The sequence below is a fragment of the Helianthus annuus genome, chromosome 11 (assembly GCF_002127325.2).
Source record: "Helianthus annuus cultivar XRQ/B chromosome 11, HanXRQr2.0-SUNRISE, whole genome shotgun sequence".
NCBI classification, from domain to species: Eukaryota; Viridiplantae; Streptophyta; class Magnoliopsida; order Asterales; family Asteraceae; genus Helianthus; species Helianthus annuus.
Genome location: NC_035443.2, coordinates 86,047,157 through 86,063,484, shown reverse-complemented (window position 1 = coordinate 86,063,484; position 16,328 = coordinate 86,047,157). Strand labels below are relative to the sequence as shown.

Below are 16,328 nucleotides of genomic sequence, written 5' to 3'. Positions count from 1 at the left end.
GTAACTGATCAAACAGATCATCGATTCTCGGTAATGGGTACCAATTTTCAGTCGTGACTTTATTCAATTCACGGTAATCAATGCACATACGCATTGACCCGTCTTTCTTTTTGACGAATAAGATTGGTCCTCCCCACGGCATGAACTTGGCTGTATGAATCCTTTTCCAAAAGATCATCCAGTTGTTTCTTTAACTCTTGCATTTCTGCTGGTGCCAAACGGTAGGTGCTTTGGCAATTGGTGCTGTCCCTGGTAGCAGATGAATTCTGAATTTAACTTCCCTGTCCGGCGGTAGTCCTGGTAATTCTTCTGGAAACACATCTAGAAACTGAGATACTACTGGAATATCTTTCAGTTCCTTTCCTTTAGTGTTAATGATTATGGAAATCAAATACACTAATGATCCTTTTCTTACATAACTGGTTGTTTTCATCACGAAGATGAATTTTGTGGATCTAGATGGCTTATCTCCTTTAATTGTGATCTTTTCACCCTTTGGTGAATTTACTTGTATTGACTTTTGATCACATAGAACACTGACTTTATTGGCTATTAACCAATCCATTCCTAATACAACATCAAATCCTGCCAGATTCATTGGATAAAGATTTGCAATAAACTTTTGATTTAAAAATTCTATTCTTGCTCCCTGCAAGATTTCGGAAATCTTAATGGTTTCCCCATTTGCTGTTTCTACTAGACATTCTTATGGGAGTTTAGTTAATGGTTGATTGAGAAGTTTGTAAAATGAAGTATTAATAAAACTTTGGTTCGCACCAGAGTCAAATCACACTTTAGCAAAAACATCATTAACTAAAAACGTACCGGCAATCACGTTCGGGATCATCTTGGCTTCTTCTGCTGTCAGAACAAATGCTCTAGCATTTTTAGTATTCTTGTTGTTCATGGCTGGAGCTAGTTTCAGACATTTCGGCTTGATATGACCTTGTTCTCCATAATTTTAGCATATCCTATTGTTAGGTTTCTTCCTGCAGTCTTCTTCCTTATGTCCAGATATTTTACAGAAATTACAGTATAGAGCATCTTCCGGGTAAGCATTTGAGCTAGGTTCTTTCTCTGGTTTTCTTCTTGTGTACGCACTAATTCATCAGTCAAGGTATTTGCTAGTTCTACAGCTTCCTCTATGGTTTGTGGTCTAGCTGCCTTGACTACATTCCTAATTCCACTGATTAATCCCAGATGTAATGGGAGATTAATACTGGTTCTGGTGATGCTAGGGTTGACACTATTCTAGCATATTCAAAGAATGTAGTAGTGTAGCCCTTACTAACTACTCCACTCATTCTAAGGTTTAAGAACTTATTTGCTATCTGTTCCTTTTCATTAGGAGGACAGAATTTCCTTTCAACCATGTTCTTAAACTCATCCCATTCCATATTATAAACTCTGTCACTTCCCCTAGACTGGAGGATAGTGTTCCACCATTCTAAGGCTGAGTTCTTAAACAGATTGGAGGCAAACGTTATCTTATCCTCTTCTACACACTTGCTTATTTTCAAGATTGCCTCAATCTTTTCTATCCAGCGTAGAGCTGCAATGGCTCCTTCAATGCCCAAGAATTCTATTGGTTTACAAGACCAGAATTCTTTGTAAGAACAACCATATGACATGGTTCTTCTTCTTTTGGGAATGGGCACTTGAAGTATTGGTCCATTGTTTACGTTGTGTTCTGGTTCAGTAGGTAGTCGTTTACTGCCATTATTACTTTTATTATCCGCTTCTTTAACGGTTTTGATAATATATGGCATCTCGTCTATAATCCCTTGTGCCACTATGTGTTGGATGGCACTATTATCTACTTGGTTTCCATTATTATCGTTATTCTGGTTTTCTTGATTCACTTCATTGTCCATCTGAATTTTAAACATTTATCATATATTAATATCATAAGATAATATTTAATGCAAACAATCACATAACAAGCATATTGATCAAAATCGTCGAACATTGCGACCTTTACTCTATTTTATATTATGCATCTATATCTATTACAAATACAACTGGAATTGAAAATAAAATACTAGTATGCATCCGTAGTTGTTATCTATATATAATTTTTTTTCATCATACAAACATATTATATATATATTATTACTATTAATGGTACGGGTTCATCCAAAATTCCATGTTACGCTCGTCATATTTCCAGACGAGCCTTTCACCTATCTGTCTCATTCTCTCACTTCCTTCTAATATCTCCTCACCAAAGGTTCGGAGTTCTTGCACATTCTCAGTGCTCATGGGTGGGGCTGGTGCTGGTATTGGGTCAAGAAACTGGGGCATGGGTTCTTCGTGTGGGTACGGGTTTTCTAAGATTTTTCTAATGTACTGGTCATTATCAAAATATGGGTCCAGGGGTTCCAGGTTTAGGTAGGGTGCTACTGGGTTCATGGGTTCCTCTATTGGGTATAGTTGTTGGTAATCCCTGTGGTCGTCAAACCATGGGTCATAGTCTGGGGGATGGGGTGCTGGTACTTTAGGAATTTCAGCTGGGTCAAAAGCAGGCATTGGGATTTAGTCTACTGGGTTTGGCTCCAATTCTATAGGTTGTGTGGAAATAGTGGTAACGGTTGGGGTGCTATGAGTTGTTATAGATTCGGGTCTGCAGCTGTAGTTGCTAATATGTGGAAATTGGCTAATCTTCTATTGATAATATCCTGTGTGTGAGCATTCATTTCTCTATTCGCGGCTGCTAAAGCTCGCTGCTGCTGAAGTTTTCTCATCCTTTTTCTACGTTCATGAGCTCCTCTGCTGAACCATTCTCTCTTCTTAGGAGGGAATGGCTCTTCAGATTGTGCTTTGAACACAAAAATCCCTTCTTCGGTATCAGCCGAATACCCCGAGGGGGTAGGCTGTGAAGAGGTTCCTTCGTCCCTAGGTGAGCTGGACAACTGACGGTAAGCATCTGAAGGTCCTTGGTCGCTCATACTGTAAACTAACAAATAGCCAAATAACACAAAACAATAATATACAGATATGCACGTATCCATGGAAATTATTTCCTAACATATTGAATAATATTTTGATGTCAGCAGAACACTCCTATGGCTGAAATCAGTGGTTGTGGCTCTGATACAACCTTCTGTCGCAACCCCCGTCTCCTAATTACCCGGGAACGGGCGGTCGCAGCCAGTATCAGTGGTATCGGTGTTTATCATTATTTGGCAGCGAAAATTTCATCAAGACCATAGTTAGGAAATGTTTTATCAGAGTAAAATACCACTTTTTTATAATATCAAATACATGGAAAATTCCCAAGTTTCTATTACAACTATTTTATAGGAATAAATCCTATTTTATTTAAATAAAAACATCATCTTTATTTAGGTAACTTTTATAGCCAATTTTCCAAGCCTTCAGTGCTGTCCAGCTGGTTTCTATTTGGCTTTCATATTTTGTTACCTGAAACGCGTTTAAAAACATTTTGTCAGTGGGAAATACTGGTGAGTGAATCCTAATTTAATTAATAAGAGTTTTATCATTTCACAGTATTGGGAGCGATTACAATGTTTATATCTATACAATTACTCATTCAGTACTGTCAATCCTGACTGGTGGGTCATATTACTCATTGGCTATCTCGTTGTCCAATGGTAACGAGTTCCACATTTTGTATACAAAACCCCAACATACCGGCAGTAATTGAAGAATTATAAAGACTTAATCACTGCTAATCACATTGTAAAATATTTAAGGTTTTGTAAAAATAGTTTGCAAAAAGGTTCACAAAAAGGAGATTACTCACATTGTTATCTTAGGTAATTTCCTGTGGATTCCTGGCTATAATCTATAAGTTTTAAATAATGCACACGCGTTAGTATAATAACCCAAATTAACATTAGTTATACCCTCCCCGAGACAGAACTCCAACGACTACGTCGGGCAGAGCCTCAACAGTCGTTACGGAGCACTGGATCAATCGGCAGCATATCTAATACGTAACCGGGGGTTATGATACTTACAACGAGGCAGAACTTCGTAATTTAGGGGGTATAATGCCCGATTATAATTTCTAATATTCAGAAAGTTGAGAGAGATCGAGAGAATTTGAACGAATGTAAACTGAAGGCCGATGCCCCTTATTTATAGTGTCTGATCGACACTTTGTCGCGCCCCGCGTAGACTTCAACAAAGGGCTTCGCGGCCCGCGAGGCCCACTAGGGTAGGCCCTAGGGTTGCTGATTCGGCCACTAGGCTTGACACGCTGCCAACACGTGGCGACACCAGGTGCCGGCCTGATGTTGATGTGTCGTGGCCCGCGTAGCGATCCTCAGGAATTGTTTTTATTTTATTTTTGTAAAATTAGAGTATTTAGGGTCCATTATTCGCATACGGGGTGCATTGTAAGGCGTAAAGGGATGTTCTAAATATTATAGGGGTGTCAGAAATATTTTATGAGGGTTGTTATAGACTAGAGAGTGTTTGCAAAGTGGAAAATGCTTGGAGGAGGCTTGGGTTATATAGGAGATGGATTAGGGTTGGGTTGGTGAGGTTTAAATGCAAGAAACACACTTAAAACCAATCAAAACCCAACAAAAAGTGACCAATACACGAGCTGATCACGCTGGTCTCAGATCCAGCTAGCTCGCGACCCGCGAACATATGTGTGGGGCGAGTCGCGGCCCGCCAGGCTTGGCCTGGTGAGGTTTGTGTTTTAATTATTGTCATATTTGGCCCCTCATGTTTCTTATTTAGGGTTTTAAGGTGTTTTAAGGGTCCTTTTTGACATAAGAGCACAATTTAAGGGCTTATCAAGTATCATTGACATAAAACAAGTATAGTGAAGTATGTTTAAGCGTATGAATGTCGTTATCAAGTATCGTATGCATTCGGAAGACGTATGATTAGCATGTTTCACGTATTTGCAAGTTTAACGCATAGTTTTCCAAGAATTACGAATATGTAGCAATCGTTTCACGATATTAAACGTATGAATAAGTATGAAGTATGTATAACACAAATTTAAAGAAATACGAGTTTCATTTATGATCCAAGTCTCGGATTTTACAACGATTACAACGGAAGAACGATTACAAGAACACAAGACTTCCAAAAATATGAATAGAAGCATGACCTTCTAATTATGGAAAGTACGAAGAAGCAGGGCGTTACACCCAAAACCGAAAATGGTTAACTGGACCGAGGAGGAGGAGCTAGAGCTAGTGACGTCAATCGGTGACGCACAACAAACGCTACGCTGTGGTCAAACCGCCTACTGGACACGAGCGTTTCAGGAATACCAACAACATGTTGGAAACGCGCGTCACAACTTGAACGCGTGTCAACATAAGTGGCGGGAGCTAAAACCGCACCTGAATCGGTTTAAAGCATATTTAGATCGTGTGCCTGCGGGCGACCTAAGCTACGATGATCGAGTGGAGATCGCCAAAATCGAGTACAGGCACGATGGGAACCCGGAATTTCGCTGGGTTCCCCATTTTAATATTTATCGTACTTTGTATTTTTTTAGAATTTATTATAAAGTTTTTTTTTATTAGGATTTATTAAGTTGTTTTATAATTTTTTAGGAACTATTAAGTTGTTTTTTTTTTAATTTATTAGGATACTAGGTTATTTCCCGTGTGACACACGGGTGTAACAAATAAAACTTTATAAACTTTAAAGCTATAAGTAATTGAGTTTACACATAAATTCAATAACCGAGATACATAAAATTTATTAAAATTAAGGCACGGACTCAATAAGAATATAAATATATTAAGATAATATACAAAGAATTCATAAATTTATAAATATTGTTTTACTGGTAAATGGTGTTGCCCCGTGTTCTATTTTGTAGATCACACGTAACAGATTTCGAAAAATTTGATGATGATATCTTGTTAGAATTTGTTGTTTTAGGTATCATATATTAGATCTATGACAATCCAATAACAACTTTTTAAATTTAGGCATTTCGATAGCGTTGGTATAAGCATTGTCAGAGGTATAAACCGCAAGAAATAACTTCTTCTTTTGAAAAATAGTCATAATAACTATTTATTTAGGCGGGAAAAGACAATTGAGATCGCCCCATAAACCGTCATGTGTCTCAAATTGATTTATTTTATTATATATATATATATATATATATATATATATATATATATAATGGGGAAGGTTCAAATGAAAACCACTAGTTATTGTGAAAACTCGAAAACTAATTAAAAAAAGCCAAAAAAACATACAAAAATTTTTTTTTTAATTTTTTTTTGCAATCAAAATTTCGCAGGTTTTTTAATATAAAAAAAATTTTCAAAAAAAAAAAAAAAAAAAAATTTTGTGTAGTGCACATGTGTAATACTGCACATATGTATGTGTACTACACATGTGTATTATTACACATGTGCACTACACAATTTTTTTTTTTTTTGAAAAAAAGTTTTTTTTATATATAAAAACTAGCGATTTTTATAAAAAAAAATTGAAAAAAAAAATTTTTTTTTGTGTGTTTTTTAGGCTTTTTTTAGTTAGTTTTCGAGTTTTCACAATAAAAGTGGTTTTCATTTGAACATATATATATATATATATATATATATATATATATATATATAGATAGATAGATAGATATGTAACTTATTAATATTAATAGGAAATATTATAAATTCTTTCATCACATCTTTTTTTTGAACAACAATTCTTTCATCACATATACATCCAAAAAAAGTTTCCAAGTCTTCTAAATATTGAAATAAATAAAAATAATATGATATTATCGATAAACTTTAATTTCTAATTGAACATGAATATTAAGTCTTCTAAATGTTGAATAAATGGGTAAATTCAAAATAATCAACTTTTAATAATACATATTTTTAAATTTAATATAATCAATAATTTAAGTATTATATAATAATGATTAGATTTGATTTAATATTATCTGTTGAGGATTGATGATCAACATTTATCCTCAAAATTGTAAATTATTTAATTTAATAAGAAAACAAAAATATAGATAGTCTCAATGAATGACAAGTGTCCCATAAATGGTTTCTTTTATTATATAGTATAGATATAGATGTTGTTTTTTTAATTTTTTAGGAAGTTGTTTTTTTAATTTATTAGGATTTTATGTAACTTTTTTATTTAAATTAAATTAGTGGTTTGTTTTATTTTATAAATATCAAAATATAAAAAAAATAAATAAATTTCCACATGCCAACCCAAGCTCTCAACCCCGTCACTACCACGTCCCACTTTTTTTAGGATGGCCTGATAGAGTTCATTTCCGCCACATGTCAACCCAAACCCCACACGTCCTAGTTTAAGTATCAACCAAATTTTGGTACTCATAATATGCGATACATTACCGGTTTGATTTGATACAGGTTTTGTGGTAAAAGCAACCATACACATAACCACATGGACAACCTAAAAAAATAGGTTCAACAAACCAATTGTAAATCTCGTCCGATTCAACTCACTCTCACTCATAAACCCCTTCCTCAGTCCACCTCCACCTTATCTCCAATGGCGTCCATCTCCGCCGGCACTGGCCACCTCCTCCCCCTCCGCCATCATCGCCGCTCACACCTAACCTCTCCACCGTCCGCCGTCCCCATCACCACCACCAGATGCCACAAAATCTCCTCTCAAAACCCTAACCCTAACAAACACTCTAAATCCACACACTCCAAATCTCCGTTATTCTCCGTCAAGAATTTTGCCATCTCCGCTGCTGCCGGCGTCTTGTTTCACGTCGCGTATAAAAATCCGTCACTTATCGGTGGTTCCGGCGGGGGTGGAGGTTCCTCCGGTGGTTCCGGCGGCGGCGGCGGCGGTTCTGGCGGAGGAGGCGGTGGTGGTGGGTGGTGGAGGCGCTTGTTATCGCCGGAAGCTAATGCGGATGAGAATCAGTCATCTGAATGGGACTCACATGGATTACCTGCTGATATAGTGGTACAATTGAACAAACTTAGTGGATTTAAAAAGTATAAGGTGTCTGATCTAGTGTTTCTAGATAAAGTTAAGTCAATTACTGTAGGTTCAGATGATTCCTTTTTCGAAATGGTTTCGATTAAATCCGGTGGTGTGTACACCAAAGCTCAGCTTCAAAAGGAGCTTGAAACCCTAGCTACTTGTGGTATGTTCGAAAAGGTCGATCTAGAGGCGAAAACTAACGCGGACGGAACTATAGGGTTAACAGTTTCGTTTACGGAGAGTACGTGGGAGGAGGCGGATCATTTTAAATGTATTAACGTGGGGTTAATGCAGCAGTCGAAAGCGGTTGATGTTGACGAAAACATGACGGAGAAGGAGAAGATGGATTATATGAGGAATCAGGAGCGGGATTATAGGAGGAGGATGGAGCGGGCGAGGCCGTGTATGTTGCCGCGGTCAGTTCACGGTGAGATTTTGCAGATATTGGGGCAGGGAAATGTGAGTGCTAGGATGTTGCAGAATATTCGGGATCGGGTTCAGAAGTGGTATCATGATGAAGGGTATGCGTGTGCTCAGGTTGTGAATTTTGGGAATTTGAATACGAATGAGGTTGTTTGTGAGGTGGTGGAAGGGGATATTACAAGGGTCGTGATTCAGTTTCAGGATAAACTTGGGAATGTTTGTGAAGGGAATACTGCAATTGGAGTAGTGAAGAGAGAGTTGCCTAAACAGGTAGCTCTTACTAGTTACTAGATAACTATAAGTTTGGTTTTTTTTTAGCATCATATGTTTGGTTATTATGATTTCGTTTGTTTTTCAGTTGTTCTATATTAGGTGTGCCACTAGTAATCTTGTTAATTTTGAACTTAAATTTTAAAAATTAGGCCTGTAAACGAACCGAATGAACACGAACAAAGACATGTTCATGGTTGTTCGATTAAACTTAACCAAACACAAACATATAACTGAAGTTACTGAACAACTTTTTCTGTTCATGTTTGTTCATTAAGAAAATAAGCATGTTCGTGTTCGTTCGTTTAAAACCTAAACGAACAGTTCACGAACATAAACAAACAAACAGAACGTAGTTTAACTAACACAAAAGCCCAGCTATATGTATATAAGTAGTTAGAAAGTCTCTTTTATGTTTATATTTATAGGGTAAAGTTCTTGTACAAATAATCTTAACATACTAAACATACAAATTGAAGGAAAACTCAAAAAGACAAGGTGGCATTTTTGTAATTATCAATAACTATCAAAGTTACTCTACAAATATACCTAAAAGAAACCTAACCCCTCCCCCCCCCCCCAAAAAAAAAAAGCTAAAATGCTAAAAACTAAACCCCCAAAAAACCTAAAAAAGTCTAAACAAATAAAAAAAACACACAAATAATTTTATTTTATTTTTTTAACATTTTTTATTAAAAAATCGCTACTTTTAGTAGCAGCAAATAAAAAAGAAAAAATATATATATATATATATATATATAGGGGAGGGTTTAAATGAGAACGCTAAGTATCGCGAGAACCGTGAGAACAAATAAAAAAACCACAAGAACTTGGTCAAAAACAATTCAATTTCAAAATTTCTTTTTACACTTATCATTATTGTTCGAATACAATGTTAGAAATTAAATTTACGCGTTTAAATTTACGTAAATTCGTAAATAAAGAAAATTTACACATGTGTAAGTTTGTCTTTTACACATGTGTAAATTTGTTATATTTACACATGCGTAAAAAATCTAGTAATAGTGATTAGGAGAAATGAATTATTTGATGTTGTAAATTCTTTTTTGATGTTGTATTTTAATTACAATGAGGTTTGTATTAAAAAATAGGTTTTGATTGGTTTTTTCATTCGTTCTCACGGTTCTCGCAATATTTAGCGTTCTCAAGATAACCCTCACCTATATATATATATATATATATATATATAGAGTGCGGTTAAAATACATTAAGCCTTATCGTACTTCACGTACGCGACACCAGTAACCGTCGGATCAGGGCACTAATCACGCATAAGACACAAAATAACGCATGGGATCCATTTTTTGGTGATAATCACGCATGGGGGGTGATAATCACGCATGGAAAGTATAATCACGCACGTTATGATGGTAAAAAAAATAATCACGCATGTTATGTTTTTTGTCGCGTACGTTAATGTAGGTTAAGGCGTTTTGTACATTATACTTTCTATATATATATATATATATATATATATATATATATATATATTTTAACGAAATGTAGCGATTTTTTAATAAAAAATGTTAAAAATTTTTTTTGTGTTTTTTAGGTATTTTTGGTTGAGTTCACATTTGTATAGTAACTTTGATAGTTGGTGGTAATTACAAAAATGCCACCTTGTCTTTTTAAGTTTTCCTTCAATTTGTATGTTTAGTATGTTAAGATTATTTGTATTTGATCTTTTGCCTATATTTATATAAATATATAACTCCACATGTATTTAGTATTATATAAATCATAAATGAACATAGACGCACGTTCACGAACATAAATGAACGAACAACACATGTGTTTGTGTTTGTTCATTTATTTAACTGAACAAACAATTTTGATCATGTTCGTTTGTCTATTAAATAAACGAACATATAAACGAACTTCCTGCCGAACAAGTTCACGAATAGTTCATGAACGTTCAGTTTGTTTACAGGCCTTACAAAAATCATAGAAAAGCAAAGAATTAGCTTTGGTTTTACTTTATAAGGGTTTAGCACAGTTGAAATTGATCGTTTAAGGCTTGCAGTTTATTACGGTCTTAAGCTTTGTTTTGGTGTTTTCATAAATTACAAATGTGGTACTTGAATATAAAGACAGGCTGTTTTTTTATAACATCAGAATGCTGCTTACACAGACAATATAAATGTAGACGGAAAATGCAAGTCAGACAAGGCCTTAATAAATTGTAGTAGGTAGGAAACCTAGATGATAAGGTATCACCTAATTTTATTAGTTCTAGAAAAAATATGTTCTGTTAGTTTTCTTTCTGGATATTGTTTTGATACAAGAGTTTAATGGCTTGACGTGCTTCCATGTTTGCATGTATCATGAGAGAGATATATATTTTTTAATTATACCATATGATTATGTGGCTCGCAGCTTCAAAAGGGGAATGTATTCAACATTGAAGCCGGGAAGCAAGCACTGCGTAACATTAATTCTCTCTCTTTATTTTCAAATATTGAAGTGAATCCACGCCCAGATGAGAAAAACGAGGGTGGGATTATTGTTGAAATTAAACTTAAAGAGTTGGAGCAAAAATCAGCTGAAGTCAGTACTGAATGGAGCATTGTTCCTGGACGTGGTGGTCGTCCTACTTTGGTATATTATTACGCTCTATATATTTTAGCATTTATCTTGTTTTTGTGTTTTTTATCACATGCAATATTTATTGTTGAATGTTTCTTTTGTTTAATGTTTAGGCTTCAATCCAGCCTGGTGGAACTGTGTCTTTTGAGCATCGGAACATCAAGGGGCTTAATAGATCTCTTCTTGGTTCCGTCACCACTAGTAACTTTCTTAATCCGCAGGTGAATTTTTCATTTTTTTTCTTTATGTTAAACCTTTTAGAAGATTTTTTTTGATTATTTTTTTCAAGAACAGTGGTAACAGGCAGTTTTCTTTGCAGGATGATCTTTCTTTTAAGCTAGAATACGTGCATCCTTATTTAGACGGAATATCTAATTCCCGAAACCGCACCTTGCGTACAAGCGTTTTCAACAGCAGAAAGCTCAGCCCAGTTTTCACTGGTGGGCCCGGAGTAGACGAAGTTCCTCCTATATGGGTCGATAGAGCTGGCGTTAAAACCAATATTACCGAGGTAAATTATAATTTATAAACTATCTTTATTTCTCATCATCGAGTAAAATGCCATTTTCGTCCCTGAGGTTTGGTCAGTTTTGCGACTCTTGTCCAAAGATTTGTTTTTCGGCATCTGGATCCAAAAGGTTTGAAATCTTTTACTGATTTCATCTAGCTCATTAACTCCATCCATTTATCTTCGTTAAGTCAGGGGTAATTTTTGTCTTGTTTGTTAACTTAAAGGGCAATTCGGTCTTTTGAATACTTGTACATTATGCTAAATGCTTGTACATAAACTGAAAAAGACTGAATTGCTCTTTAAGTTAACCATAAAGTGAAAGAGACTGAATTGCCCTTTAAGTTAACAAAATAAGACGGAAATACCCCTGACTTAACGTAGAAAAATGGAGTTAACAAACTGGATGAAAATGGCAAGATTTCAAACCTTTTGGATCCAGATGCGAAAAAACAAACCTATGGACGAAAGTTGCAAAACTAGCCAAACCTCAGGGACAAAAATGGCATTTTACTCTTTCTCATATCTTCTCTTATGCTGATGTGCATTACACTGAATAACAATCACATTTTCCAGAATTTCACTCGTCAAAGCAAGTTTACGTACGGGATTGTAATGGAAGAGATAACAACACGTGACGAAAGTAGTCATATATCTTCAAATGGTCAACGGGTTCTGCCGAACGGTGGTATAAGTGCAGATGGTCCTCCAACGACACTGAGTGGCACTGGTATAGACCGAATGGTGTTTGCACAAGCGAATATTACAAGAGACAATACAAAGTTTGTCAATGGAGCAATTGTTGGTGAGAGGAATGTGTTTCAGGTCGGTTTTCTAGACTAATGCTATGAGGATCGTTCGGTTCGAAAAAGATTCATGTCCTAAATATATAATCTCTAAGAGGTTAAAACAGGTCACGGGTTACTCACAACCACTTTTTTACCTTCTCTCTCTTTTATAAATACATATAGTTGAATTACAAAAGCTATAATGTTAAATTAATAATTTGATTTTTTAAGACTTTGGAGTTTGAACATTTGAGGGCATACTGGATGTCGACATGTTTCTCCATTTAACCCGTTGGAGAATTAAAAAAGCAACAGTAACACTAATCAACCCAGTACTAACATGCTAAAATTGCAGCTGGATCAAGGCTTGGGAATTGGCAGCAAATTCCCAATTTTCAACCGTCACCAACTAACGATGACAAGATTTATACAACTGAAGGAAGTTGAAGAAGGTGCTGGGAAACCACCACCCCCGGTGCTTGTTCTTCATGGCCATTATGGTGGTTGTGTAGGGGACCTTCCTAGCTATGATGCTTTTACACTTGGTGGACCCTACTCTGTTAGGGGTTACAACATGGGAGAGATTGGTGCTGCTAGAAATATCCTAGAGGTACTTACCTACCCATTGCTTTTATTTGATTGTGTCTAAATTTGGGGTGGTAGTTTGTCTTGGTGGCTTCGTATTGCCCAACCTGAACACAGCCTGTTTAGTTGATCATGGGTTAGTCAAGTACTCAAGTCAACTTGAACCCGATTACTTTTTTTTAATGTCTACCCATTAATGTGCAGGTACCAATTATAGACAAACTATAGGGAATCTTGTTGACTTAAGTCAACATTCAATTCTTTTTAATACTTACAATGGACCATCTATGCAGTTAATATCGGTGATATATCGCTCCCTTAGTAAAATATCGGTGTCGAATATCGGTCAAAATATCGATACCGATATTATCGGCGATATTTGACCGATATATCACTGAATTATTGGTGTTAAATTGCTATTATATAAATTCTGCATTATATTAAAGTTACCGATATCTCACTGAGATAACCTATATTTCAAATATCGGTCCTTGACCGATATCCGATATTTTACCGCATTAACTGCATAGAGGACCATCTAGAAAATTAAGACGTGTTGGGAGTTTGGTTTACCAATTTAAATTTCCATGTACAAATTCAAATCAAAATTTGGATCTTAAAATTGACTACTTTGACCCCAAGTTTTTGTTCTATTCCTACTTTTAATGATTTGTGTTTTGGAAGCAGTAATCGGTTTTTAGGACCAAAATAATGATTTTGTGTAAATCAGTTGCTTGGAGATCATTTAATAATTTCCACTTCAAACAACACATCCAAACACTACCTATTAATAGCATGGTGTAAAGTATAAACGAGCCGGGCTGAGCAGCTTGTCCCGTTTTGAGCTTTATGTCTTAAGCTCCAGCTTGGATTGTTTATTATTCACTAAATTTATAATCATTTTATTTTTTAAATATATGATAATTTATATATACTACTATTTATACCTGTAATATTACTATTACTAATACTCTTAAAAGACAAAGTCGGTGGTAACCCCACCGGCTTTGCCTCCTCTCCCCCCATACTTTCACGATGTTGCAATTTTAGCCCCTTCACTTTGGTACCTTCAAAGTTTCATAAAATGGCAAATTTAGTCTCTAAACTACTAACTACTCCATTTTACAAATAGTTTGCTTTTGACACCCCAACTTTGTGGTAGTTTCCTTTTCAGCCCCAACTTTGTTTTTAGTTTCCTTCTTACCCCAAAACTTTATCAAATTTTATCTTTACCCTTAAGTTTAGGAAATGCAAACTTTGACCCCCTCGAGAGTTTTTTGGCTTGATGATATAAATTCGAGTTAGTCGGGTCGCGTATAATACATTATGATTGTACGATATAAATTCGATTTACGTTACGTTTTGATCCAATCACAATGCAACTATAGGATACATTGAGTTCAATCGGATACGTCAAAACGTGCGTTTTCATATGGTTTGTTAACACATCACATAATGCTTGGACTAATCCGTTCGATATTTGCGAAGTACCCGCTCCGCAACGCGCGCCGGTCTTATTACTAGTTTTTTATATAACAAAATATAATTATTTTTTTATTTTTATTATAATGTTATATATAATAACACATAAAATTAATATATATTAACTATATGTTTTTTATATAAAATAAAATTATATTTTAAAAAAATAATATTGTCGTGAGCCTAGTTGGTATTTTGGCTCGGGCTCGTTTATTAAATGAGCTTTAATTTGGGTTCATGGGTGGCTTGGCTTGTTTACACCCCTTAATGACTAAAGTTACTAATTTCTACAGCTTGCTGCGGAAATACGTATACCTGTGAGAAATACGCACGTATACGCGTTTGCAGAGCATGGAAATGATCTGGGGAGTTCAAAAGACGTAAAGGGTAATCCCACAGAGGTTTACAGGCGCATGGGTCAGGGTTCGTCATATGGCGTTGGTGCTAAGCTAGGGTTAGTTCGAGCAGAATACGCGATTGATCACAACTCAGGGACTGGTGCCTTATTTTTCAGATTTGGTGAGAGATTTTGAGGCTTGTTAAACTTTCTATATTTGGAGTTTTGCTTTTTGAATCTGGTTATACTGAGTTGGATAGAAAGATTTTGTAGAAAGCTGTTTGGAACCATTTGAGATGAAGGAATAATTGGTGTGTTTATTGTTTAATAGCAATCACGGGTTGGCAACTGCTTGATTATATATAATGGGTAAAGTTCTTGTACAAATAATCTTAACATACTAAACATACAAATTGAAGGAAAACTCAAAAAGACAAGGTGACATTTTTGTAATTATCAATAACTATCAAAGTTACTTTACAAATATACCTAAAAAAACCTAACCACTCCCCCCACCCCAAAAAAAAACCTAAACCCCCCCCCCCACCCCCCAAAAACCTAAAAAAAACCTACCCCCCCCCCCCCCCCCCCACCCAAGCTAAAATGCTAAAAACTAAACCCCCAAAAAAACCTAAAAAAATCTAAAAAAATAAAAAAAACACACAAATTATTTTATTTTATTTTTTTAACATTTTTTATTAAAAAATCGCTACTTTTAGTAGCAGCCAAAAAAAAAAATGTAGCGATTTTTTAATAAAAAATGTTAAAAAAAAAATTTGTGTTTTTTTAGGTATTTTTTGTTGTAACTTTGATAGTTGGTGGTAATTACAAAAATGCCACCTTGTCTTTTTGGGTTTTCCTTCAATTTGTATGTTTAGTATGTTAAGATTATTTGTATTTGATCTTTTGCCTATATATAATTCCATATCGGTTCAGAGTTTTGTCGCATTGCCAAAAAAAAAAAAGCTTCTTTTACTATTTTTTTGCTATAAAAATCATTCATTTTAGTTTTAGAGTTAATTACATAGTTAGTCCCTATGGTTTGCACAAAGTAACATATTTAGGTACTAATAGTTTAAAATCACATTTAGGGTATTAACTTTTCATTTTATAACGTTTGGAGGTATTAACGTTATTTGTAGGTTTAAAATCACATTTTATTAGTATCTAAGTATGTTATTTTGTGCAAACCACATGGACTAATTATGTTAATACCCTAGAAGTTAATACCTCCAAACGTTACAAAATGAAAAGTTAATACCTTAGAAGGTGATTTTAAACTATTAGTATCTAAGTATGTTATTTTGTGCAAACCACAGGTACTAACTATGTAATTAACTCTTAGTTTTATATTATTTCATTAGTATAATGAGCTTAAATATATATA

At 35.1% G+C, this 16,328-nt stretch overlaps 1 protein-coding gene across 1 annotated transcript; it reads left to right on the top strand.

The window, feature by feature from the left end:
* Window positions 1–7,346: 7,346 nt before the first annotated feature.
* On the top strand, window positions 7,347–15,289 carry LOC110936627 (protein TOC75-3, chloroplastic). The gene is made up of 7 exons (XM_022179034.2): window positions 7,347–8,634; window positions 11,032–11,253; window positions 11,355–11,462; window positions 11,561–11,752; window positions 12,326–12,574; window positions 12,893–13,147; window positions 14,898–15,289. The coding sequence occupies exons 1-7, from the start codon at window positions 7,492–7,494 to the stop codon at window positions 15,135–15,137; spliced, it is 2,409 nt and encodes an 802-aa protein (XP_022034726.1). The 5' UTR covers window positions 7,347–7,491; the 3' UTR covers window positions 15,138–15,289.
* Window positions 15,290–16,328: the final 1,039 nt, after the last annotated feature.